This window comes from Paramisgurnus dabryanus, chromosome 16 (assembly GCF_030506205.2).
Source record: "Paramisgurnus dabryanus chromosome 16, PD_genome_1.1, whole genome shotgun sequence".
NCBI classification, from domain to species: Eukaryota; Metazoa; Chordata; class Actinopteri; order Cypriniformes; family Cobitidae; genus Paramisgurnus; species Paramisgurnus dabryanus.
The window spans coordinates 28,477,272-28,504,978 of record NC_133352.1 but is presented as its reverse complement, the minus strand read 5'-3'; the positions used below and the strand labels follow the sequence as shown (position 1 = coordinate 28,504,978).

At 41.6% G+C, this 27,707-nt stretch overlaps 1 protein-coding gene across 3 annotated transcripts in view; it reads left to right on the top strand.

The window, feature by feature from the left end:
- The window catches only part of pdgfrb (platelet-derived growth factor receptor, beta polypeptide), a 78,671-nt gene extending 51,248 nt beyond the window's left edge, over positions 1-27,423 (top strand). For all 3 annotated transcript variants that reach the window (XM_065274015.2, XM_065273999.2, XM_065274005.2), the window contains 7 exons: positions 20,318-20,433; positions 20,567-20,689; positions 20,849-20,960; positions 23,029-23,128; positions 23,754-23,859; positions 23,940-24,199; positions 24,689-27,423. In XM_065274015.2, the coding sequence (XP_065130087.1) occupies positions 20,318-20,433; positions 20,567-20,689; positions 20,849-20,960; positions 23,029-23,128; positions 23,754-23,859; positions 23,940-24,199; positions 24,689-24,806 (935 nt within the window). In that variant the 3' untranslated portion in view covers positions 24,807-27,423. The remainder of the gene's footprint in view (positions 1-20,317; positions 20,434-20,566; positions 20,690-20,848; positions 20,961-23,028; positions 23,129-23,753; positions 23,860-23,939; positions 24,200-24,688) is intronic.
- Positions 27,424-27,707: the final 284 nt, after the last annotated feature.

Here is a 27,707-nt window from a genome sequence, read left to right as displayed (position 1 = left end):
GAAGCGGAGAAATAAGGCTTTGTTTATTCCGTTGCTAGGGTACTAAGTTTGGTTGCTAGGGAGGAAATTGGCATGCCATAATAATCAACCTTCAAGCCACAAGTAAAACGGTCCAACCCCCGTGTCTCTAAGATGTTCTGAAGCGGAGAAATAAGGCTTTGTTTATTCCGTTGCTAGGGTACTAAGTTTGGTTGCTAGGGAGAAAATTGGCATCCCATAATGATTACACTTCAAGCCACAAGTCAAACGGTCCAACCCCCATGTCTCTATGATGTTCTGAAGCGGAGATATAAGGCTTTGTTTATTCCGTTGCTAGGGTACTAAGTTTGGTTGCTAGGGAGAAAAATGGCATCCCATAATGATCAACCTTCAAGCCACAAGTAAAACGGTCCAACCCCCATGTCTCTATGATGTTCTGAAGCGGAGATATAAGGCTTTGTTTATTCCGTTGCTAGGGTACTAAGTTTGGTTGCTAGGGAGAAAATTGGCATCCCATAATGATCAACCTTCAAGCCACAAGTAAAACGGTCCAACCCCCGTGTCTCTATGATGTTCTGAAGCGGAGATATAAGGCTTTGTTTATTCCGTTGCTAGGGTACTAAGTTTGGTTGCTAGGGAGAAAATTGGCATCCCATAATGATCAACCTTCAAGCCACAAGTAAAACGGTCCAACCCCCATGTCTCTATGATGTTCTGAAGCGGAGATATAAGGCTTTGTTTATTCCGTTGCTAGGGTACTAAGTTTGGTTGCTAGGGAGAAAATTGGCATCCCATAATGATCAACCTTCAAGCCACAAGTAAAACGGTCCAACCCCCATGTCTCTATGATGTTCTGAAGCGGAGATATAAGGCTTTGTTTATTCCGTTGCTAGGGTACTAAGTTTGGTTGCTAGGGAGAAAATTGGCATCCCATAATGATCAACCTTCAAGCCACAAGTAAAACGGTCCAACCCCCGTGTCTCTATGATGTTCTGAAGCGGAGATATAAGGCTTTGTTTATTCCGTTGCTAGGGTACTAACTTTGGTTGCTAGGGAGAAAATTGGCATCCCATAATGATCAACCTTCAAGCCACAAGTAAAACGGTCCAACCCCCATGTCTCTACGACACTCTAAAGTGAAGATATTTCATCTGGGACGCTTTTATTCCTTTATATGGGCATGTTTCCTGCCCCATTATAAGTCAATGGGAAATTTTAGGGGCCTCTTACACCCCAGGGGTACAGCTTACACCCCAATGTGATGTATGTTCTTACAGAGCCTGCCAGCCTCTTCAAATGTGGTAACCCACAAGTTTCTACAAATTTCTCGCTTGCAGCTATGACCCGTCAAAGTTTGTCGCAATGTTAAGTCAATGGAAAATTTGGGGTGTTTGAGCGCCCCGTTTAGGAATTCGGTAGGTCCCATCAGTTAGAAAAGTCATAGCAACAATCTACGTACCAGTCTTAAAAGTTTTGTAAAGTTTTGTGGGTGTAGCTTGAAAGCTCTAGGAGGAGTTACTGTGAGAAAAAGTTTGTACCAGAAGAATAATAATAACTAGATAGGTACATTTCCTGAAGAAAATGTGAGTGGTGCTTGCCGTGGCAAATTTCGGGGGATAATTTATGATTATACTCCAAGCCAAAAGTAAAACGGTCCAACCCCTGTGTCTCTACGATGTTCTGATGCAGAGATATAAGGCTTTGTTTACTCTGTTGCTAGGGTACTGTATTTGGTTGCTAGGGAAAAAATTGGCATCCACTAGTGATTACACTCCGAGTCACGAGTCAAACTGTCCAAACCCCATGTCTCTACGATGTTCTGATGCGGAGATATAAGGCTTTGTTTACTCTGTTGCTAGGGTACTGTATTTGGTTGCTAGGGAAAAAATGGCATCCACTAGTGATTACCCTCCGAGTCATGAGTCAAACGGTCCAACCCCCGTGTCTCTACGATGTTCTGATGCGGAGATATAAGGCTTTGTTTACTCTGTTGCTAGGGTACTGTATTTGGTTGCTAGGGAAAAAAATGGCATCCACTAGTGATTACCCTCCGAGTCATGAGTCAAACGGTCCAACCCCCGTGTCTCTACGATGTTCTGATGCGGAGATATAAGGCTTTGTTTACTCTGTTGCTAGGGTACTGTATTTGGTTGCTAGGGAAAAAAATGGGATCCACTAGTGATTACCCTCCGAGTCACGAGTCAAACGGTCCAAACCCCATGTCTCTACGATGTTCTGATGCGGAGATATAAGGCTTTGTTTACTCTGTTGCTAGGGTACTGTATTTGGTTGCTAGGGAAAAAAATGGCATCCACTAGTGATTACCCTCCGAGTCATGAGTCAAACGGTCCAACCCCCGTGTCTCTACGATGTTCTGATGCGGAGATATAAGGCTTTGTTTACTCTGTTGCTAGGGTACTGTATTTGGTTGCTAAGGGAAAAAATGGCATCCACTAGTGATTACCCTCCGAGTCACGAGTCAAACGATCCAACCCCCGTGTCTCTACGATGTTCTGATGCGGAGAAATAAGGCTTTGTTTACTCTGTTGCTAGGGTACTGTATTTGGTTGCTAGGGGAAAAAATGGCATCCACTAGTGATTACCCTCCGAGTCACGAGTCAAACGGTCCAAACCCCATGTCTCTACGATGTTCTGATGCGGCGATATAAGGCTTTGTTTACTCTGTTGCTAGGGTACTGTATTTGGTTGCTAGGGAAAAAAATGGCATCCACTAGTGATTACCCTCCGAGTCATGAGTCAAACGGTCCAACCCCCGTGTCTCTACGATGTTCTGATGCGGAGATATAAGGCTTTGTTTACTCTGTTGCTAGGGTACTGTATTTGGTTGCTAAGGAAAAAAATGGCATCCACTAGTGATTACCCTCCGAGTCACGAGTCAAACGATCCAACCCCCGTGTCTCTACGATGTTCTGATGCGGAGATATAAGGCTTTGTTTACTCTGTTGCTAGGGTACTGTATTTGGTTGCTAGGGGAAAAAATTGCATCCACTAGTGATTACCCTCCGAGTCACGAGTCAAATGGTCCAAACCCCGTGTCTTTACGATGTTCTGATGCGGAGATATAAGGCTTTGTTTACTCTGTTGCTAGGGTACTGTATTTGGTTGCTAGGGAAAAAAATGGCATCCACTAGTGATTACCCTCCGAGTCACGAGTCAAACGGTCCAACCCCCGTGTCTCTACGATGTTCTGATGCGGAGATATAAGGCTTTGTTTACTCTGTTGCTAGGGTACTGTATTTGGTTGCTAGGGAAAAAAATGGCATCCACTAGTGATTACCCTCCGAGTCATGAGTCAAACGGTCCAACCCCCGTGTCTCTACGATGTTCTGATGCGGAGATATAAGGCTTTGTTTACTCTGTTGCTAGGGTACTGTATTTGGTTGCTAGGGAAAAAAATGGGATCCACTAGTGATTACCCTCCGAGTCACGAGTCAAACGGTCCAAACCCCATGTCTCTACGATGTTCTGATGCGGAGATATAAGGCTTTGTTTACTCTGTTGCTAGGGTACTGTATTTGGTTGCTAGGGAAAAAAATGGCATCCACTAGTGATTACCCTCCGAGTCATGAGTCAAACGGTCCAACCCCCATGTCTCTACGATGTTCTGATGCGGAGATATAAGGCTTTGTTTACTCTGTTGCTAGGGTACTGTATTTGGTTGCTAGGGGCGTGGCTTGGGAGTGGCCAATGATGAGCCCAGTGATTACACTCTGAGTCACAAGTAAAACGGTCCAACCCCCGTGTCTCTACGATGTTCTGATGCGGAGATATAAGGCTTTGTTTACTCTGTTGCTAGGGCACTGTATTTGGTTGCTAGGGGCGTGGCTTGGGAGTGGCCAATGATGTGCCCAGTGATTACACTCCGAGTCACAAGTAAAACGGTCCAACCCCCGTGTCTCTACGATGTTCTGATGCGGAGATATAAGGCTTTGTTTACTCTGTTGCTAGGGTACTGTATTTGGTTGCTAGGGGCGTGGCTTGGGAGTGGCCAATGATGTGCCCAGTGATTACACTCCGAGTCACAAGTAAAACGGTCCAAACCCCGTGTCTCTACGATGTTCTGATGCGGAGATATAAGGCTTTGTTTATTCGGTTGCTAGGGTGCTCAAATTTGGTTGCTAGGGGCGTGGCTTGGGAGTGGCCAATGATGTGCCCAATTGTTACACCCCTAGTCACAAGTAAAACGGTCCAACCCCCGTGTCTCTACGATGTTCTGATGCCGAGATATAACTGTTTGAATTTTATGTTGCTAGGGTGCTCAAAAGTGGTTGCTAGGGGCGTGGCTTAATACCTATGTAAGGATCCTGAGAGACTGATTGGATGTCTGAGTAAAATGAGCCCACCCCCATGTCTCTATGACACTGTGGCGCAAAGATATCCATCTGGGCATTTTATAATGGCAGTCTATGGGAGATGTTGCTAGGGTGCCCAAAATTGTTGCTAGGGGCGTGGCTTAATAGCTCTGGGATGATCCTAAGAGACTGATTGGATGCCCGAGTAAAATGAGCCCACCCACTTATCTCTACGACACTGTAAAGCAAAGATATCTCATCTGGAACTGTTTTATTCCCTTATATGGGCATGTTTCCTGCCCCATTATAAGTCAATGGGAATTTTCGGGTGTCGCTTACACCCCAGGGGTACAACTTACACCCCATTGTGATCCATGTTCTTACAGAGTCTACCACCCTCTTCAAATGTTGTAACCCACATGTTTCTACAAAATCCTTGAGCGGAGCTATGACCCATCAAAGTTGGGCGTAATGTTAAGTCAATGGGATTTTTTGGGTGGTTTTTCGCCCCCCTTTCGAAAACCTTGCACCCGATCGCTTATAAAAGTCATAGCAGACGTGTCCTCAATTAGCCGGTCGTTTTGAGCACTGTTTCATTGGTCTACGACAAACCGTGCGGGACGAGTTACGCGCCGAAAAAGTGTCCAGATATAAGAATAATAAATAAATAAATAATAAGTATGAGCAATAATAATAGTGATGCCTTGCATAAATGCAAGCACCACTAATAATAATAACTAGATAGGTACATTTCCTGAAGAAAATGTGAGTGGTGCTTGCCGTGGCAAATTTCAGGCGACAATTTATGATTATACTCCAAGCCAAAAGTAAAATGGTCCAACCCCTGTGTCTCTACGATGTTCTGAAGCAGAGATATAAGGCTTTGTTTACTCTGTTGCTAGGGTACTGTATTTGGTTGCTAGGGGAAAAATGGCATCCACTAGTGATTACCCTCCGAGTCACGAGTCAAACGGTCCAACCCCCATGTCTCTACGATGTTCTGATGTGGAGATATAAGGCTTTGTTTACTCTGTTGCTAGGGTACTGTATTTGGTTGCTAGGGGCGTGGCTTGGGAGTGGCCAATGATGTGCCCAGTGATTACACTCCGAGTCACAAGTAAAACGGTCCAACCCCCGTGTCTCTACGATGTTCTGATGCGGAGATATAAGGCTTTGTTTACTCTGTTGCTAGGGTACTGTATTTGGTTGCTAGGGGCGTGGCTTGGGAGTGGCCAATTATGTGCCCAGTGATTACACTCCGAGTCACAAGTAAAACGGTCCAACCCCCGTGTCTTTACGATGTTCTGATGCGGAGATATAAGGCTTTGTTTACTCTGTTGCTAGGGTACTGTATTTGGTTGCTAGGGGCGTGGCTTGGGAGTGGCCAATGATGTGCCCAGTGATTACACTCCGAGTCACAAGTAAAACGGTCCAAACCCCGTGTCTCTACGATGTTCTGATGCGGAGATATAAGGCTTTGTTTATTCGGTTGCTAGGGTGCTCAAATTTGGTTGCTAGGGGCGTGGCTTGGGAGTGGCCAATGATGTGCCCAATTGTTACACCCCTAGTCACAAGTAAAACGGTCCAACCCCCGTGTCTCTACGATGTTCTGATGCCGAGATATAACTGTTTGTATTTTATGTTGCTAGGGTGCTCAAAAGTGGTTGCTAGGGGCGTGGCTTAGTAAGTCTGTAAGGATCCTGAGAGACTGATTGGATGCCTGAGTAAAATGAGCCCACCCCCATGTCTCTATGACACTGTGGTGCAAAGATATCCATCCGGGCATTTTATAATGGCAGTCTATGGTATAGGTTGCTAGGGTGCCCAAAATGGTTGCTATGGTAACCTTACACCCCATTGTGGGGGACGTCCTGACAGAGTCTAGCACCCTCTTCAAATTTAGTAACCCACATGTTTCTATGAAATCCTGGCTCGGACCTATGACCCGTCAAAATTTTTGCAATGGTAAGTCTATGGGATTTTGCCCCATTGACTTTTCATTGGGGCACTTTTGGGCACCTCTTACACCCCAGGGGTACAACTTACACCCCATTGTAATCCATGTTCTTACAGAGCCTACCACCCTCTTCAAATGTTGTAACCCACATGTTTCTACAAAATCCTCGAGCGGAGCTATGACTCGTCAAAGTTGGGCGCAATGTTAAGTCAATGGGATTTTTTGGGTGGTTTTTCGCCCCCCTTTCGGAAATCCTGCACCCGATCGCTTATAAAAGTCATAGCACACCTCTCCTCAATAAGCCGGTCGATTTGAGCCCTAATTTATGGGTCTACGACAAAGCGTGCGGGACGAGTTACGCGCCGAAAAAGTGTCCAGAAAAAGAAGAATAATAATAATAACTAGATAGGTACATTTCCTGAAGAAAATGTGAGTGGTGCTTGCCGTGGCAAAATTCTGGGGAACATATATGATTATACTCCAAGCCAAAAGTAAAACAATCCAACTCCCGTGTCTCTACGATGTTCTGATGCGGAGATATAAGGCTTTGTTTACTCTGTTGCTAGGGTACTGTATTTGGTTGCTAGGGAAAAAATTGCCATCCCATAGTGATTACACTCTGAGTCACGAGTCAAACGGTCCAACCCCCGTGTGTCTACGATGATCTAATGCAGAGATATAAGGCTTTGTTTACTCTGTTGCTAGGGTACTGTATTTGGTTGCTAGGGAAAAAATTGGCATCCACTAGTGATTACACTCTGAGTCACGAGTCAAACGGTCCAACCCCCGTGTCTCTACGATGTTCTGATGCTGAGATATAAGGCTTTGTTTACTCTGTTGCTAGGGTACTGTATTTGGTTGCTAGGGAAAAAATTTGCATCCCATAGTGATTACACTCTGAGTCACGAGTCAAACGGTCCAACCCCCGTGTCTCTACGATGTTCTGATGCTGAGATACAAGGCTTTGTTTACTCTGTTGCTAGGGTACTGTATTTGGTTGCTAGGGGCGGGGCTTGGGAGTGGCCAATGATGTGACCAGTTGCTACACTCCGAGTCACAAGTAAAACGGTCCAACCCCCATGTTTCTACGATGTTCTGATGCGAAGATATAAGGCTTTGTTTACTCTGTTGCTAGGGTACTGTATTTGGTTGCTAGGGGCGGGGTTTGGGAGTGGCCAATGATGTGACCAGTTGCTACACTCCGAGTCACAAGTAAAACGGTCCAACCCCCGTGTTTCTACGATGTTCTGATGCGAAGATATAAGGCTTTGTTTACTCTGTTGCTAGGGTACTGTATTTGGTTGCTAGGGGCGGGGTTTGGGAGTGGCCAATGATGTGACCAGTTGCTACACTCCGAGTCACAAGTAAAACGGTCCAACCCCCGTGTTTCTACGATGTTCTGATGCGAAGATATAAGGCTTTGTTTACTCTGTTGCTAGGGTGCTCACATTTGGTTGCTAGGGGCGTGGCTTGGGAGTGGCCAATGATGTGGCCAGTGATTATCCTCCGAGTCACGAGTAAAACGATCCAACCCCCGTTATTCTACGATGTTCTGATGCCTAGATATAACTGTTTGAATTTTATGTTGCTAGGGTGCTTAAAAGTGGTTGCTAGGGGCGTGGCTTAATAGCTCTGGGACTATCCTGATAAATTGATTGGATGTCTGAGTAAAATGAGCCCACCCCCATGTCTCTACGACATTGTAAAGCGAAGATATTCCATCTGGAACTTTTTTATTCCCTTATATGGGCATGTTTCCTGCCCCATTATAAGTCAATGGGAAATTTCGGGTGCCTCTTACACCCCAGGGGTACAACTAACACCCCAATGTGATGTATGTTCTTACAGAGCGTACCACCCTCTTCAAATGTTAGAACCCACATGTTTCTACAAAATCCTCGAGCGGAGCTATGACCCGTCAAAGTTCGGTCCAATGTTAAGTCAATGGGATTTTTGGGGTGGTTTTTCGCCCCCCTTTCGGAAATCCTGCACCCGATCGCTTATAAAAGTCATAGCACACCTCTCCTCAATAAACCGGTCAATTTGAGCCCTCATTCATGTGTCTACGACAAACCGTGCGGGACGAGTTACGCGCCGAAATTTTGTCCAGATATAAAAATAATAATAATAATAATAAGTATGAGCAATAGTAATAGTGATGCCTTGCATAAATGCAAGCACCACTAATAATAATAAGTATGCAAGATAGTAATAGTGATGCTTTGCATAAATGCAAGCACCACTAATAATAAGTATGCAAGATAGTAATAGTGATGCCTTGCATAAATGCAAGCACCACTAATAACTAGATAGGTACATTTCCTGAAGAAAATGTGAGTGGTGCTTGCCGTGGCAAAATTCTGGGGAACATATATGATTATACTCCAAGCCAAAAGTAAAACGATCCAACTCCTGTGTCTCTACGATGTTCTGATGCGAAGATATTAGGCTTTGTTTACTCTGTTGCTAGGGTACTGTATTTGGTTGCTAGGGAAAAAATTGGCATCCCATAATGATTACACTCTGAGTCACGAGTCAAACGGTCCAACCCCCGTGTCTCTACGATGTTCTGATGCTGAGATATAAGGCTTTGTTTACTCTGTTGCTAGGGTACTGTATTTGGTTGCTAGGGAAAAAATTGGCATCCCATAATGATCACACTCTGAGTCACGAGTCAAACGGTCCAACCCCCGTGTCTCTACGATGTTCTGATGCTGAGATATAAGGCTTTGTTTACTCTGTTGCTAGGGTACTGTATTTGGTTGCTAGGGAAAAAATTGGCATCCCATAATGATTACACTCTGAGTCACGAGTCAAACGGTCCAACCCCCGTGTCTCTACGATGTTCTGATGCGGAGATATAAGGCTTTGTTTACTCTGTTGCTAGGGTACTGTATTTGGTTGCTAGGGAAAAAATTGGCATCCCATAATGATTACACTCTGAGTCACGAGTCAAACGGTCCAACCCCCGTGTCTCTACGATGTTCTGATGCGGAGATATAAGGCTTTGTTTACTCTGTTGCTAGGGTACTGTATTTGGTTGCTAGGGAAAAAATTGGCATCCCATAATGATTACACTCCGAGTCACGAGTCAAACGGTCCAACCCCCGTGTCTCTACGATGTTCTGATGCCGAGATATAAGGCTTTGTTTACTCTGTTGCTAGGGTACTGTATTTGGTTGCTAGGGAAAAAATTGGCATCCCATAATGATTACACTCTGAGTCATGAGTCAAACGGTCCAACCCCCGTGTCTCTACGATGTTCTGTTGCCGAGATATAAGGCTTTGTTTACTCTGTTGCTAGGGTACTGTATTTGGTTGCTAGGGAAAAAATTGGCATCCCATAATGATTACACTCTGAGTCACGAGTCAAACGGTCCAACCCCCGTGTCTCTACGATGTTCTGATGCCGAGATATAACTGTTTGAATTTTAAGTTGCTAGGGTGCTCAAAAGTGGTTGCTAGGGGCGTGGCTTAATACCTATGTAAGGATCCTGAGAGACTGATTGGGTGCCTGAGTAAAATGAGCCCACCCCCATGTCTCTGTGACAGTGTGATGCAAAGATATCCATCTGGGCATTTTATAATGGCAGTCTATGGGAGATGTTGCTAGGGTGCCCAAAATTGTTGCTAGGGGCGTGGCTTAATAGCTCTGGGATGATCCTGAGAGACTGATTGGATGCCCGAGTGAAATGAGCCCACCCACTTATCTCTATGACACTGTAAAGCAAAGATATCCCATCTGGAACTGTTTTATTCCCTTATATGGGCATGTTTCCTGCCCCATTATAAGTCAATGGGAATTTTTGGGTGCCTCTTACACCCCAGGGGTACAACTTACACCCCATTGTGATCCATGTTCTTACAGAGCCTACCACCCTCTTCAAATGTTGTAACCCACATGTTTCTATAAAATCCTCTAGCGGAGCTATGACCTGTCAAAGTTGGGCGCAATGTTAAGTCAATGGGATTTTTCGGGTGGTTTTTTGCCCCCCTTTCAGAAATCCTACACCCGATCCCTTATAAAAGTCATAGCACACCTCTCCTCAATAATCCGGTCGATTTGAGCCCTCTTTCGTGGGACTACGTTAAACCGTGCGGGACGAGTTACGCGCCGAAAAAGTGTCCAGAAAAAGAAGAATAATAATTATAAATAATAAGTATGAGCAATAGTAATAGTGATGCCTTGCATAAATGCAAGCACCACTAACTAGATAGGTACATTTCCTGAAGAAAATGTGAGTGGTGCTTGCCGTGGCAAGTTTCGGGGGAAATTTATGATTATACTCCAAGCCAAAAGTAAAACGGTTCAACCCCCGTGTCTTTACGATGTTCTGATGCGGAGATATAAGGCTTTGTTTACTCTGTTGCTAGGGTACTGTATTTGGTTTCTAGGGGGAAAATTGGCATCCACTGGTAATTACACGCCAAGTCACAAGTCAAACGGTCCAACCCCCGTGTCTCTACAATGTTCTGATGCGGAGATATAAGGCTTTGTTTACTCTGTTGCTAGGGTATTGTATTTGGTTGCTAGGGAAAAAATGGCATCCACTAGTGATTACATGCCGAGTCACAAGTAAAATGGTCCAACCCCCGGTCTCTACTATGTTCTGAAGCAGAGAAATAAGGCTTTGTTTACTCTGTTGCTAGGGTACTGTATTTGGTTGCTAGGGAAAAAAATGGCATCCACTAGTGATTACCCTCCGTGTCACGAGTCAAACGGTCCAAACCCTGTGTCTCTATGATGTTCTGATGTGGAGATATAAGGCTTTGTTTACTCTGTTGCTAGGGTACTGTATCTGGTTGCTAGGGAAAAAATTGGCACCCACTAGTGATTACATTCCGAGTCACAAGTAAAATGGTCCAACCCCCGTGTCTCTACGATGTTCTGATGCGGAGATATAAGGCTTTGTTTACTCTGTTGCTAGGGTACTGTATTTGGTTGCTAGGGAAAAAAAATGGCATCCACTAGTGATTACCCTCTGAGTCACGAGTCAAACGGTCCAAACCCCGTGTCTCTACGTCGTTCTGATGCGGAGATATAAGGCTTTGTTTACTCTGTTGCTAGGGTACTATATTTGGTTGCTAGGGGCGTGGCTTTGGAGTGGCCAATGATGTCGCAAGTTATTACGCTCTGAGTCACAAGTAAAATGGTCCAACCCCCATGTCTCTACAATGTTCTGATGCGGAGAAATAAGGATTTGTTTATTCGGTTGCTAGGGTGCTCCAATTTGGTTGCTAGGGGCGTGGCTTGGGAGTGGCCAATGATGCGGCCAGTGATAATCCTCCGAGTCACGAGTAAAACGGTCCAACCCCCGTGATTCTATGATGTTCTGATGCAGCGATATAAGGCTTTGTTTATTCGGTTGCTAGGGTGCTCATATTTGGTTGCTAGGGGCGTGGCTTGAGAGTGGCCAATGATGTCGCAAGTTATTACGCTCTGAGTCACAAGTAAAATGGTCCAACCCCCGTGTCTCTACGATGTTCTGATGCAGAGAAATAAGGATTTGTTTATTCGGTTGCTAGGGTGCTCCAATGTGGTTGCTAGGGGCGTGGCTTGGGAGTGGCCAATGATCCGGCCAGTGATTACCCTCCGAGTCATGAGTAAAACGGTCCAACCCCCGTGATTCTACGATGTTCTGATGTCAAGATATAACTGTTTGAATTTTATGTTGCTAGGGTGCTTAAAAGTGGTTGCTAGGGGCGTGGCTTAATAGCTCTGGGACTATCCTGATAAATTGATTGGATGTCTGAGTAAAATGAGCCCACCCCCATGTCTCTACGACATTGTAAAGCGAAGATATCCCATCTGGAACTTTTTTATTCCCTTATTTGGGCATGTTTCCTGCCCCATTATAAGTCAATGGGAATTTTCGGGTGCCTCTTACACCCCAGGGGTACAGCTTACACCCCAATGTGATGTATGTTCTTACAGAGCCTACCACCCTCTTCAAATGTTGTAACCCACATGTTTTTACAAAATCCTTGAGCGGAGGTATGACCCGTCAAAGTTTGGCCCAATGTTAAGTCAATGGGATTTTTCGGGTGGTTTTTCGCCCCCCTTTTGAAAATCTTGCACCCGATTGCTTATAAAAGATATAGCCCGCATCTCCTCAATAATCCGGTCAAGTTGATCCCTCTTTTATAGCTCTAGGACAAACCGTGCGGGACGAGTTACGCGCCGAAATTTGTGCAGACATAAGAATAAAGATATAATAATAACTAGATAGTAAAGTTTGAAGACAAACTTTATGTTGGCTTGAGAAAGCGTAGCCTGAACGTTTAAAACGGTTTGACATAAGTTTAGTTTAGTAGGCTATCTGGCTGTTAGTATGTTTAAGTATGAAGGTAGCATGATTTACCATGAAGCTAGCTTGATGCTAGCATGATTAGCATGAAGCTAGCATGATGCTAGCATGATTAGAATGAAGCTAGCTTGATGCTAGCATGATTAGCATGAAGCTAGCATGATAAGCATGAAGCTAGCATGATGCTAGCATGATTAGCATGAAGCTAGCATGATGCTAGCATGATTAGCATGAAGCTAGCATGATTAGCATGAAGCTAGTATGATGCTAACATGATGTTAGCATGATTAGCATGAAGCTAGCATGATGATAGCATGATTAGCATGAAGCTAGCATGATGCTAGCATGATTAGAATAAAGCTAGCATGATGCTAGCATGATTAGCATGAAGCTAGCATGATGCTAGCATGATTAGCATGAAGCTAGCATGATGCTAGCATGATTTGCATGAAGCTAGCATGATGCTAGCATGATTAGCATGAAGCTAGCATGATGCTAGCATGATTAGCATGAAGCTAGCATGATGCTAGCATGATTAGCATGAAGCTAGCATGATGCTAGCATGATTAGCATGAAGCTAGCATGATGCTAGCATGATTAGCATGAAGCTAGCATGAAGCTAGCATGATTAGCATGAAGCTAGCATGATGCTAGTATGATTAGCATGAAGCTAGCATGATGCTAGCATGATTAGCATGAAGCTAGCATGAAGCTAGCATGATTAGCATGAAGCTAGCATGATGTTAGCATGATTAGCATGAAGCTAGCATGAAGTTAGCATGATTAGCATGAAGCTAGCATGAAGTTAGCATGATTAGCATGAAGCTAGCATGATGTTAGCATGATTAGCATGAAGCTAGCATGAAGCTAGCATGATTAACAAGAAGCTAGCATGAAGCTAACATTTATTGCGTTGCTAGGGTACTAAGTTTGGTTGCTAGGGAGAAAATTGGCATCCCATAATGATCACCCTTCAAGCCACAAGTTAAACGGTCCAACCCCCGTGTCTCTACAATGTTCTGATGCGGAGATATAAGGCTTTGTTTATTCCGTTGCTAGGGTACTAAGTTTGGTTGCTAGGGAGAAAATTGGCATCCCTTAATGATCACACTTCAAGCCACAAGTAAAACGGTCCAACCCCCGTGTCTCTATGATGTTCTGAAGCGGAGATATAAGGCTTTGTTTATTCCGTTGCTAGGGTACTAAGTTTGGTTGCTAGGGAAAAAATTGGCATCCCATAATGATTACACTTCAAGCCACAAGAAAAACGGTCCAACCCCTGTGTCTCTACGATGTTCAGATCCAGAGATATAAGGCTTTGTTTATTATGTTGCTAGGGTCTTCATATTTTGTTGCTAGGGGCGTGGCTTAATACCTCAATAAGAATCCTAAGAGACTGATTGGATGCCTGAGTAAAATGAGCCCACCCCTATGTCTCTATGACACTCTGGTGCAAAGATATCCATCTGGGCTTTTTATAATGGTAGTCTATGGGAGATGTTGCTAGGGTACCCAAAATTGTTGCTAGGGGCGTGGCTTAATATCTCTGGGGTGATCCTAAGAGACTGATTGGATGCTTGAGTAAAATGAGCCCACCCCCATGTCTCTAAGACACTCTAAAGTGAAGATATTCCATCTGGGACGCTTTTTTTCCCTTTTATGGGCATGTTTCCTGCCCCATTATAAGTCAATGGGAAAATTTGGGGGCCTCTTACACCCCAGGGGTATAGCTTACACCCCATTGTGAGGTATGTTCTTACACAGCCTGTCAGCCTCCTTAAATGTGGTAAGCCACAAGTTTCTACAAGTTTCTCACTCGCAGCTTTGACCCGTCAAAGTTTGTCTCAATGTTAAGTCAATGGAAATTTTGGGGTGTTTCAGCGCCCCGTTTAGGAATTCGGAAGGTCCCATCAGTTAGAAAAGATATAGCACACCTCGTCAGATCAGACCGAAAGTCTGTCCAAAGTTTGATGGCTGTAGCTTGAAAGCTCTAGGACGAGTTAGAGTTAGAAATTTTAGTCTCAGAAGAAAAAGAATAATAATAATAATAATAATAATAAGTTTAAGTGCAACAACAGTATGTTGGCTTTCTCAAGCCAACATAATAATATCCCTGAGCAATAGTAATAGTGATGCCTTGCATAAATGCAAGCACCACTAACTAGATAGGTACATTTCCTGAAGAAAATGTGAAGTGGTGCTTGCCGTGGCAAATTTCGGGGGACAATATATGATTATACTCCAAGCCAAAAGTAAAACAATTCAACCCACATGTCTCTACGATATTCTGATGCGAAGATATAAGGCTTTGTTAATTCGGTTGCTAGGGTACTGTATTTGGTTGCTAGGGAGAAAATTGGCATCCACTAGTGATTACACTCCGAGTCACGAGTCAAACGGTCAAACCCCCGTGTCTCTACGATGTTCTGATGCGGAGATATAAGGCTTTGTTTACTCTGTTGCTAGGGTACTGTATTTGGTTGCTAGGGAAAAAATTGGCATCCACTAGTGATTACACTCCGAGATACGAGTCAAACGGTCCAACCCCCGTGTCTCTGCGATGTTCTGATGTGGAGATAAAAGGCTTTGTTTACTCTGTTGCTGGGGTAATGTATTTGGATGCTAGGGAGAAAATTGGCATCCACTAGTGATTACACTCCGAGTCACGAGTCAAACGGTCCAAACCCCGTGTCTCTACGATGTTCTGATGCGGAGATATAAGGGTTTGTTTACTCTGTTGCTAGGGTACTGTATTTGGTTGCTAGGGAAAAAATGGCATCCACTAGTGATTACCCTCCGAGTCATGAGTCAAACGGTCCAACCCCCGTGTCTCTACGATGTTCTGATGCGGAGATATAAGGCTTTGTTTACTCTGTTGCTAGGGTACTGTATTTGGTTGCTAAGGGAAAAAATGGCATCCACTAGTGATTACCCTCCGAGTCACGAGTCAAACGATCCAACCCCCGTGTCTCTACGATGTTCTGATGCGGAGATATAAGGCTTTGTTTACTCTGTTGCTAGGGTACTGTATTTGGTTGCTAGGGAAAAAAATGGCATCCACTAGTGATTACCCTCCGAGTCACCAGTCAAACGGTCCAAACCCCGTGTCTCTACGATGTTCTGATGCGGAGATATAAGGCTTTGTTTACTCTGTTGCTAGGGTACTGTATTTGGTTGCTAGGGAAAAAATGGCATCCACTAGTGATTACCCTCCGAGTCACGAGTCAAACGGTCCAACCCCCGTGTCTCTACGATGTTCTGATGCGGAGATATAAGGCTTTGTTTACTCTGTTGCTAGGGTACTGTATTTGGTTGCTAGGGAAAAAATTGGCATCCACTAGTGATTACACTCCGAGATACGAGTCAAACGGTCCAACCCCCGTGTCTCTGCGATGTTCTGATGTGGAGATAAAAGGCTTTGTTTACTCTGTTGCTGGGGTAATGTATTTGGATGCTAGGGAGAAAATTGGCATCCACTAGTGATTACACTCCGAGTCACGAGTCAAACGGTCCAAACCCCGTGTCTCTACGATGTTCTGATGCGGAGATATAAGGGTTTGTTTACTCTGTTGCTAGGGTACTGTATTTGGTTGCTAGGGAAAAAATGGCATCCACTAGTGATTACCCTCCGAGTCATGAGTCAAACGGTCCAACCCCCGTGTCTCTACGATGTTCTGATGCGGAGATATAAGGCTTTGTTTACTCTGTTGCTAGGGTACTGTATTTGGTTGCTAAGGGAAAAAATGGCATCCACTAGTGATTACCCTCCGAGTCACGAGTCAAACGATCCAACCCCCGTGTCTCTACGATGTTCTGATGCGGAGATATAAGGCTTTGTTTACTCTGTTGCTAGGGTACTGTATTTGGTTGCTAGGGAAAAAAATGGCATCCACTAGTGATTACCCTCCGAGTCACCAGTCAAACGGTCCAAACCCCGTGTCTCTACGATGTTCTGATGCGGAGATATAAGGCTTTGTTTACTCTGTTGCTAGGGTACTGTATTTGGTTGCTAGGGAAAAAATGGCATCCACTAGTGATTACCCTCCGAGTCACGAGTCAAACGGTCCAACCCCCGTGTCTCTACGATGTTCTGATGCGGAGATATAAGGCTTTGTTTACTCTGTTGCTAGGGTACTGTATTTGGTTGCTAGGGAAAAAATTGGCATCCACTAGTGATTACACTCCGAGATACGAGTCAAACGGTCCAACCCCCGTGTCTCTGCGATGTTCTGATGTGGAGATAAAAGGCTTTGTTTACTCTGTTGCTGGGGTAATGTATTTGGATGCTAGGGAGAAAATTGGCATCCACTAGTGATTACACTCCGAGTCACGAGTCAAACGGTCCAAACCCCGTGTCTCTACGATGTTCTGATGCGGAGATATAAGGGTTTGTTTACTCTGTTGCTAGGGTACTGTATTTGGTTGCTAGGGAAAAAATGGCATCCACTAGTGATTACCCTCCGAGTCATGAGTCAAACGGTCCAACCCCCGTGTCTCTACGATGTTCTGATGCGGAGATATAAGGCTTTGTTTACTCTGTTGCTAGGGTACTGTATTTGGTTGCTAAGGGAAAAAATGGCATCCACTAGTGATTACCCTCCGAGTCACGAGTCAAACGATCCAACCCCCGTGTCTCTACGATGTTCTGATGCGGAGATATAAGGCTTTGTTTACTCTGTTGCTAGGGTACTGTATTTGGTTGCTAGGGAAAAAAATGGCATCCACTAGTGATTACCCTCCGAGTCACCAGTCAAACGGTCCAAACCCTGTGTCTCTACGATGTTCTGATGCGGAGATATAAGGCTTTGTTTACTCTGTTGCTAGGGTACTGTATTTGGTTGCTAGGGAAAAAATGGCATCCACTAGTGATTACCCTCCGAGTCACGAGTCAAACGGTCCAACCCCCGTGTCTCTACGATGTTCTGATGCGGAGATATAAGGCTTTGTTTACTCTGTTGCTAGGGTACTGTATTTGGTTGCTAGAGAAACAATTGGCATCCCATAATGATTACACTCTGAGTCACTAGTCAAACGGTCCAACCCCCGTGTCTCTACGATGTTCTGGTGCGGAGATATAAGGCTTTGTTTACTCTGTTGCTAGGGTACTGTATTTGGTTGCTAGGGAAAAAAATGGCATCCCATAATGATTACACTCCGAGTCACAAGTCAAAAGGTCCAACCCCCGTGTCTCTACAATGTTCTGATGCGGAGATATAAGGCTTTGTTTACTCTGTTGCTAGGGTACTGTATTTGGTTGCTAGGGAAAAAATTGGCATCCCATAATGATTACACTCTGAGTCACTAGTCAAACGGTCCAACCCCCGTGTCTCTACGATGTTCTGGTGCGGAGATATAAGGCTTTGTTTACTCTGTTGCTAGGGTACTGTATTTGGTTGCTAGGGAAAAAAATGGCATCCCATAATGATTACACTCCGAGTCACAAGTCAAAAGGTCCAACCCCCGTGTATCTACGATGTTCTGGTGCGGAGATATAAGGCTTTGTTTACTCTGTTGCTAGGGTACTGTATTTGGTTGCTAGGGAAAAAATTGGCATCCCATAATGATTACACTCTGAGTCATGAGTAAAACGGTCCAACCCCCGTGTCTCTACGACATTGTAAAGCGAAGATATCCCATCTGGAACTTTTTTATTCCCTTATATGGGCATGTTTCCTGCCCCATTATAAGTCAATGGGAATTTTCGGGTGCCTCTTACACCCCAGGGGTACAACTTACACCCCAATGTCATGTATGTTCTTACATAGCCTACCACCCTCTTCAAATAATGTAACCCACATGTTTCTATGAAATCCTCACTCGTACCTATGACGCGTCAAAATTTTTCCAATGTTAAGTCTATGGGATTTTGCCCCATTGACTTTTCATTGGGCATTTTTGGGCACCTCTTACACCCCAGGGGTACAACTTACACCCCATTGTGATCCATGTTGTTACAGAGTCTACCACCCTCTTCAAATGTTGTAACCCACATGTTTCTATAAAATCCTTGAGCGGAGCTATGACTCGTCAAAGTTGGGCGCAATGTTAAGTCAATGGGATTTTTCGGGTGGTTTTTCGCCCCCCTTTCGGAAATCCTGCACCCGATCCCTTATAAAAGTCATAGCAGACGTGTCCTCAATAAGCCGGTCATTTTGAGCCCTGTTTTATTGGTCTACGACAAACCGTGTGGGACGAGTTACGCGCCGAAAAAGTGTCCAGATATAAGAATAATAAATAAAGATATAAATAAATAATAAGTATGAGCAATAGTAATAGTGATGCCTTGCATAAATGCAAGCACCACTAATAATAATAATAATAAGCTTAGATCGAAGAACAGTATGTTGGCTTTGTCAAGCCAACATAATTATTTGTTTACCTTCCAAAATACATGAAATTATAAAAAACCTTGGAGTTCTTATAGAATTACCACACTCGGATATTTAGCTGTATATTTGTATTTGCATCAGTGTGTATCATCAAAAATATTGGATATAACTAGATTAACTCTTTCCCCGCCATTGACAAGTTATCTCGTCAATTAAGAGAAAACATTTGCATTTAAAAAACGTTCCTGATGAATTTTTATTTTTACCCAATTTATGAAAAAACTTAAGCCAAAATGTTATGTACTAATTTTAAACTCTGTGTATGTTTTGATAATCATTCTGAATCTGATCTCTAACAAAATTCCTTCGCAAAAATGCAATTACTTCAGTTTTTGATCAAAAATTTTGTCTTTTTAAAGAAAAATACCCATATTTAAAGGTGCAGTGCGTAATTTTTTAAAATATCTCTTGACAGAAATGCAAAATAATATACAAAACTATATGTGTATAAAGACCTTTTTATGATGAACTGTTATGTTTTTATTACTTCAGAATGAGAAGTTTTTATCTACATACACTGAGGGTCCCCTTACGTGGAAGTCGCCATTTTGTTCCGCCTTGTTTCTACAGAAGCCCTTAACGGACAAACTTTTTTTTACTAAGTTGTCTCTGATGATGACAGTTTTCTGGTGGTGGCTATCGTAGCTTCTCTATGCATTTCAAAAGCGATGGGTGAGCAGTGGACTAAGCTGTTGATTGCAATTTGCAAGTCGCTAAAATTTACACACTGCACCTTAAAGAGTTTATAAGCAGAAAAAAATAGATAGGATGAGTTTTTTTCCCTGTTTTATTTTATTGTTTTTTTGAAAGCAGAGGATCTGTTCTTTCATTTTATGTATTTGTATGTTTATATATTTTTAGAAAAAAATTTCCTGGAAGGCGTTTTGTGAAAATGATGAAAAATGCTGGGGGGCAACTTTTCGAAAAATGGCTCGCGGGAAATGAGTACTATGTACTACTAATGCTATGAATAGGGACAATGTAAAGCTCAATATGGCCGCTCTGGCAACGGAAGTCCAGCGTTCCCGTTAAGAGGACCAATCAACGATTCTCTGGGGGGCTGTGTATAGAGTGGCATGAGGCGCTTGCCAACCTGTGCGCTTAAGCAGAAGTTAAAATTTAATTTCAGATTAAGAAACGAAAGATAACTTTTGGCCAGAAATATGTTGTTAATTCATAATTTTTGGGATGTGTTTCTAGAGATATCTGTCTTTGCACATTCAAGTAGGTGGGACTTTAGTCCTGCCTGACTGAAATACTTGCCCCCTGGAGGTGTTGCAAAGATGGCCGCCTAGTGGCGCGACTTCCCTAAAGGGATTTTGGTATCATTGTGAAGACTCCTCACTTTGTGTGTGTGTGTGTGTATTGCAGGTCACAGAGTAGACCAGTCTCTGGCCATCAGTGATTCTCCAGTTCTGAGTTACATTGATCTTGTGGGTTTCAGTTATCAGGTGGCGAAAGGCATGGAGTTTCTCGCAGCAAAGAATGTGAGTATTTGTCAAATTTAATATTTCAATTTCTTATTTACTACGTTTGATTCTATGCACACAGACATACATCATTATCTATTTTGTCTTCAAAGCCTAAAAAATCTGTTTTTATCTCGCATGTGTTTTTCAGTGTGTCCATCGGGATCTGGCAGCCAGAAACGTTTTGATCTGTGAAGGCAAACTGGCCAAGATCTGTGACTTTGGCCTGGCCAGAGACATCATGCACGATAACAACTACATCTCCAAAGGCAGCGTATGTCCACCACTCACCATCTCCCGCCATCCTCTCAGTGCAGTGTGATCTGAGTATATTAACACCGTAATCGAAGAACTGTACAAGTCAAAGATGTGAATTTGAAATGAACTGGATGTCTTGTGATGCTAAGTGAAGATTTACATTTTTTTTCTCCAGACTTTTCTCCCACTGAAGTGGATGGCACCAGAGAGCATCTTTCATAACCTGTACACCTCACTGAGTGACGTCTGGTCTTACGGCATCTTACTGTGGGAGATTTTCACTCTGGGTGGGTTCTTCAAACCATTCATTTAGTTCACATGTTTGTGTAATAATGATTATTACTTATAAAACGGTCAGTTTTAGACCTTGATTCTGATTGGTCAATACTGCCCTACAAAGCCAAAGTGCAGTAAGTCTCCTGTTTCCCATTTCAGAGAAACGTGTGCCAAAATTAAAGTTACAGGTTTAACTGGCTGGTGTAAAAAACTTTAATGGCATTTTTCTCAGTTTCAGTGTTTGCGTAGTTACTGCACTTAGCCTTTGTAGGGCAGAATAGCTGTGTGTTATTTATGATAATACACATCTATGATCGCTGCACCAAACAATGCACAGTTGGTCATTTAACTTTATGAAAGTTGCATATACACTACTGTGCAAAAGTCTTAGGCCACCACCACCAGACTTGTTGTTTTAGAAGTTTTAATGTTCATCCATATTTATTTTTCACTTTTTTATTATGATACAAACAGAAAATACAGGAAATTATGTACAAAAAAAATTATTTTCAGGACTAAATGTCTTCTTTAGGCATCGTCGGTGTTTAGTGTGACCTCTCTTGGCACTAAACACATCTTGAGCGTTTTGAGCAGAATGAAGTAAAAAGACTAATTTCTTTCAAATTAAAAAATTATGAGTTAATTTTATTTAGGTTTTAAGGATTAGTCCATTTTCTTAAAAGAAAAATCCAGATAATTTACTCACCACCATGTCATCCAAAATGTTGATGTCTTTCTTTGTTCAGTCGAGAAGAAATTATGTTTTTTGAGGAAAACATTGCAGGATTTTTCTCATTTTAATGGACTTTAATAGAGCCCAACATTTAATACTTAACTCAACACTTAACGTTTTTTTTTTCAACAGAGTTTCAAAGGATTCTAAACGATCCCAAACGAGGCATAAGGGTCTTATCTAGCAAAACGATTGTCATTTTTGACAATAAAAATAACAAATATACACTTTTAAACCACAACTTCTCGTCATGTAGATCCGGTCGTGATGCGCCAGCTGACCCCACGCAATACGTCATGACGTCAAGAGGTCACAGAGGACGAACGCGAAACTCCGCACAAGTGTTTACAAGCGTCTTGAAAGAGGACCGTTCCTACGTTGTTGTATGTCAACTGATACTAATTAATGTCTTTTTGGCAGTTTATTGTTTACAATGGCCCGCAAATGTGCGTTTTATATATGTAACACGTGACCTCCCTTCGTCACTACGCATTTACGTTAAGTCACGCTGGACCAGACCTGCACGAAAAGTTGTGGTTTAAAAGTACATATTTTTTATTTTTCTTGTCAAAAATGACAATCGTTTTGCTAGATAAGACCCTTATGCCTCGTTTCGGATCGCTTATAGTCCGTTGAAACTCCGTTGAACAAAAAAAGGTAAGTGTTGAGTTAAGTATTAAATTTTGGGCTCTGTTAAAGTCCATTAAAATGAGAAAAATCCTGCAGTGTTTTCCTCAAAAAACATAATTTCTTCTTGACTGAACAAAGAAAGACATCAACATTTTGGATGACATGGTGGTGAGTAAATTATCTGGATTTTTCTTTTAAGAAAATGGACTATTCCTTTAAGAGATCCTGCAGTTTCCTGCTATTGCTCAAGTGGAAGGGGAGTTTACCCTAAAAACTTGACACATCAGTTTACATTTTTATACAGTTTTTAATACTATAATACACATTTCCTGTATTTTCTGGATGTATTCTGTTAAAGAGACGGAGAAACAATTATATATTAACAACAAAATAATTCTGGCATGGAGGCCTAAGACTTTTGCACAGTAATGTATATACTGTATATGTGTGTGTGTCATCAACACAACTTTTATTAAGTAAAATCACTAAAATACTTTTTTATTATCATATTATAATAAATAAAACACACCTGTGTGTGTGTGTGTGTGTGTGTGTGTGTGTGTGTGTGTGTGTGTATGTATGTATGTATGTATGTATGTATGTATGTATGTATATGTTTCGTTTATGAACTTTGCTGCTTCTATAAGACAATATTGCTTTGGTAAATATAACATAAAGTGTTTTATTGTTGGTTTATCTTCTGTGTGATGTTGCAGGTGGAACCCCGTATCCAGACCTGCCGATGAATGAGTTATTTTACAGCGCTCTGAAGCAAGGTTACCGTATGGCCAAACCTTCATACGCCTCAGATGAAATGTATGTTCTCACTCCAGCTATTTAAATAACAATAAACAAACAAATACAATCCCCTGAATTATGTATTATATATTCATATCTATCACTTAAAGGGATAGTTCACCCAAAAATGGAAATTCTGTCATCATTTACTCATCCTCATGTTGTTCTAAACTTTTTATTTCTTTTATCTGATGAACACAAAAGAAGATATTTAAAAAAAATTATGATAAGCACACAGCTGATTGTAACCATTGACTTCCATAGTAGGAAAACAAATATTATGTAAGTATTGATAAATGAAGATATTTTGATAAATGATGGTAAGCATACAGTTGATGATAACCATTGAATTTCATCATTTTTGGAAGTCAATGGTTACAATCAGCTGTGTGCTTACCTTCATTTATCAAAATATCTTCTTTTATGTTCACCAGAAAAAAATTAATTCATACTGGTTTAGAACAACATGAGGATGAAAAAATTATGAGAGAATTTTAATTTATACATATATATTTCATTTGCACATCTGTTCACAGGAATGAGAGGTTAATAACAGACTTTGGCTTCCGGAAGTTTTTTTTAGGCTTGTTTAAATCAGAATTTGGGTTTGGTTTAAATGGAGTTTACGTTGTTCCCCCTCCAGTTATGAGATCATGAAGAAATGTTGGGATGAAAAGTTTGAGACACGACCAGAGTTCTCCTTTCTAGTGCACTCAATGGGGAACCTTCTGTCGGATGGATATAAAAAGGTTTCCTCTACGTTTTCATTTCTTTGGTTGCCTCGTTCTGCATATTGCCTACAATCCTAATTTTAATATTTGTCTGTCAGAGATACACTCAAGTCAACAACAACTTTCTGACAAGCGATCACCCTGCTGTGGTTCGCGTGAAGTCCCCGATTCCCACTGCACCGTTTCCAGAGACCCTCTCTGAGTTTTCTCCAAGACCTCAGCCCATCCCAACTCCTCGTCCTCAGACCGATGGAGGGGTCGCGGAGGCTCTGCACAACGAGTACATCATTCCCATTCCGGACCCAAAGCCAGAGGATGAATCTGAGGATGTGATGGTGCTGGTGGAAAGCACCCTGAGGTATCTCAGACTTCCTGTGTGATCAGAAATAAATCAAACCATTTGAAACCACAGAAGAAAAGATGAAGTCCGAGCTCTTCCTCTAGCAGAAGGCTCACTTCCCTTTTCTTTCAGGAATACGGATGAATAATCTGTGCAAACCAGAGCAATTTCTAATTTAAGAATGACCAAATGTACCTTTTTTAAACAGACCCTTAAAAAACTAATGTGCTGCTGTGACCTTCGCATTTAAATGTATGTGGGGCATGTATAGGGGTCTGAGCACATTAGGGAAGATGCTTCTGGTTGAATTTAAACATTAACATGATTATTAGGATTTCTTATGACCCCATGATGATGAGAAATTATAAACTAATTAATATTATTATTAATATGATTAAATAAATAATAAATAGCGCCCTCTGGAGGTGTATAGCCGTGATGGAGTGATTTACTTTGTTTGTGTGGTTGGATGGTAAAGGTCTCTCTCTCTCTCTCTCTCTTTCACAGTTTCATGAGCTCTGATGAGGAGACGGTCTCCATGGAAACCCCAAGTACTGAACCCGATCAGGAGCAACTGCTGCAGGAGCGTTCAGAAACCTCAGATGTGGAAGAGAGTTTCCTTTGACTTTCTTGTGACAATGAAGTAAAATCTTGCATTTTTAGCAAATTATTAGAAACGTTGTACATCAATAGCTGACTTTAGCATTAAAATGTATAAAACTACAGCAGAAATCTAAGACTTCTTGAGAATTTTGATCACGTTTTTGTCAGTTTTTTATCATTTTTAATAACTTGGTACAACTCTCAGTATTATAGACTAAAGCAAACATACAAGCAGTTCATCTTTTAGCTATATATGTTTTTATGTGCTTTTAAATGTTTTTTTTTTTACTTCAATCTGTAAATCTGCACAGATCTTGACGAAGATTATTAATTTGTGTTTTAATGTGTTATAATGCATTCACTGCTATTTTGAATAATTTTGAATATCACTACATGCAGACAACTTCAGATTTTTTGATTTTATATCTTTGGATATATTTCTTTTACATCTGAATTTTTTTTTTTTTTTTTTTTTGAGATTCTTGTAGCAAAATTGCACTTTAACGTCTATGGGTAATTGAAGAAAATATATGAAACACAAGCTAAAGTAATTATATGTAATTTTAATTTGGTTTCACCTATTTTACATAAACCTGTTTTAAAGGGAACGGTCAAAGAACATGAATGGATTGATTTTGTATGAGATTGATGAGCCAGCTGTTATCTTTTCTGTTCCTGTGCCAAGCTGTACAATATGTTCCTCATAAGTCTAAAATCTAAATGATGATGAATTTAAGGTACATTACGATACAGTCTTTAGTGTTTTTCATCTAAATCGCCTTATTTTAAACTTTTAAACTCAATTTTTTTCATTGAAATTGATCAGATCTGTTATTGTCACTTTACATTATCAAATTCTAGTGAAGCAACCTCCAAATTACTTCATGATAGATACAAATACCCATACACAAATCTGTACATACATTTTATACACAAAACACTATACTTTACTGTACAATATACAAAATACACAACATACCATTCAACTCGGCACACAAAACAATACAATAGAACACAAGGCAACAAATAAACATTATAGCCTGGTTTAACAGACAAGGCTTCATATTAACATGCATTTAAAAAAGACGTTACTGATATGTATCTTGAGACCAATCAATGGCACTGGTAGATTTTAAGATATGTCAGTAAAAGTTATTTTCAATTGAGGCATCTCAAACATGTGTTTAATGCTGCGTTCACACCAGCTGCGATAGAGGCGTCAAGCGCGAGTGATTTCAATGTTAAGTGGATGTAAACATGCGTTGACGCATGTCTGGATGTTTCGCTGGCGAATGAGCCGTTTAGCGCAGCGCAAATGGCACGAATTGAGCGTTGCCAGGGGAAACCGCAAGTTGAAATATTTTAACTTTGGCGGAAAAACACGCCGCGTTAACCAATCAGGAACTTGCACTAGTAGTGATGTGATTACAAGAAGTGAGCAAAGTTGCAGAAGCCTCCCATGACGCGGATTTCCTGTCCGAATGTCTTGATGATTAAAATTTCACATGCGACTTTCACATGGGAATGAAGTACACTCAAAATGTTCAAGCGTCCAACTACGCACGTTAAACACGAATTTCGACATCTCAAACGCATCTGGTGTGAACCCAACATTAGTCTAGGAGTAGCCTTACAGGGACACTCCATTTATTTGAAAAAAGGCTTGTTTTCAAGCTCCCCTAGAGTTAAACAATTGAGTTTTACTGTTGGAATCCATTCAGCTGATCTCCGGGTTTGGCGGTACCCCCTTTTAACATAGCTTAGCATAATCCATTGAATCTGATTAGACCATTAGCATGGCGAAATGATATTATTTAGTGCCCGAAAATAGTCCCAAGATACTGAAAGTTACCAAGGGGAGTTTTTTCGAGTGCTGCGTAATATAATTTCGCCTGCTGCACACATGTTACGGCAGCAAAGTCCTTGATTATTATGCCAGAATAAGAGTATAGTTCCTAGCCATATCGGCCTATAAAATCTCAACTTTTTAATTTTCTGTCGGTCTTAGTACACAATAGTTTTAAATAAGAAAAATATCAAAACTCTTTGGTCATTTTTGAGCAAGATGCTAATGGTTTTATCAGATTCAATGGATTATGCTAAGCTATATTAAAAGTGGTACCGCCAGACCCGGAGATCGGCTGAATAGATTCCAAAACGCTAAAATTGAAATGTTTAACTCTAGTGAAGCTGAAAAATGAGCATATTTTCAAAAAAAGTGGAGTTTCCCTTTAAGCCTTGTCTGTTAAACCAGGGGTTAGCTTCTCATTGGTTTTAAATTGTACAGTAGAAGCCCACACTTTTTGATGTTTTTTTAAATCGTATCGTATCAAAAATAAATTCATCCTCCATCTGTCAGTTAAAAATCCTTAAGCACAAAGTTACAGTAGTAACGTAAAGTCGTATTTTCTTGCAAAAACAAGGGCTTAATATTCCTGACTTTAACACTAGACATTTCTATGTATGCACAAGACTTTAATAAATTGCACAATTCACTACAAGTATAATAATGAAGTTACACACTCTAAGGTACCAAAGCTTTATGTATGTTTACAAGTATATTTTTGTATAGATCTTTTGTACATTGTTGTTTTACATATTCTATGTTCTGTATAATAAACTAAGAACGGTAAAAAAAATACATCAGCCTTTGTTTTTATTTAACCTGTAGAAGATTTGAGAGTTTGGTTTTCTGCAGCTCATTTGGAGTTTAATGCCTTAGACTCGAAACCAAAATAAGTCCCTAAACACTGAAATGACTCATGAGCAAAAATTGGTTATCAGCAGAAATGTTTTTGTGGGACGCAGAAGACAGCTGGAGCTCATATGCTCTACAAGGAGCCGGTTGATGGCCATTTTTCACACATAAATAGACGGTAAAGTCAGATTAAGCGCTCTGATCATGTGGCTGTCAGAACAGTGG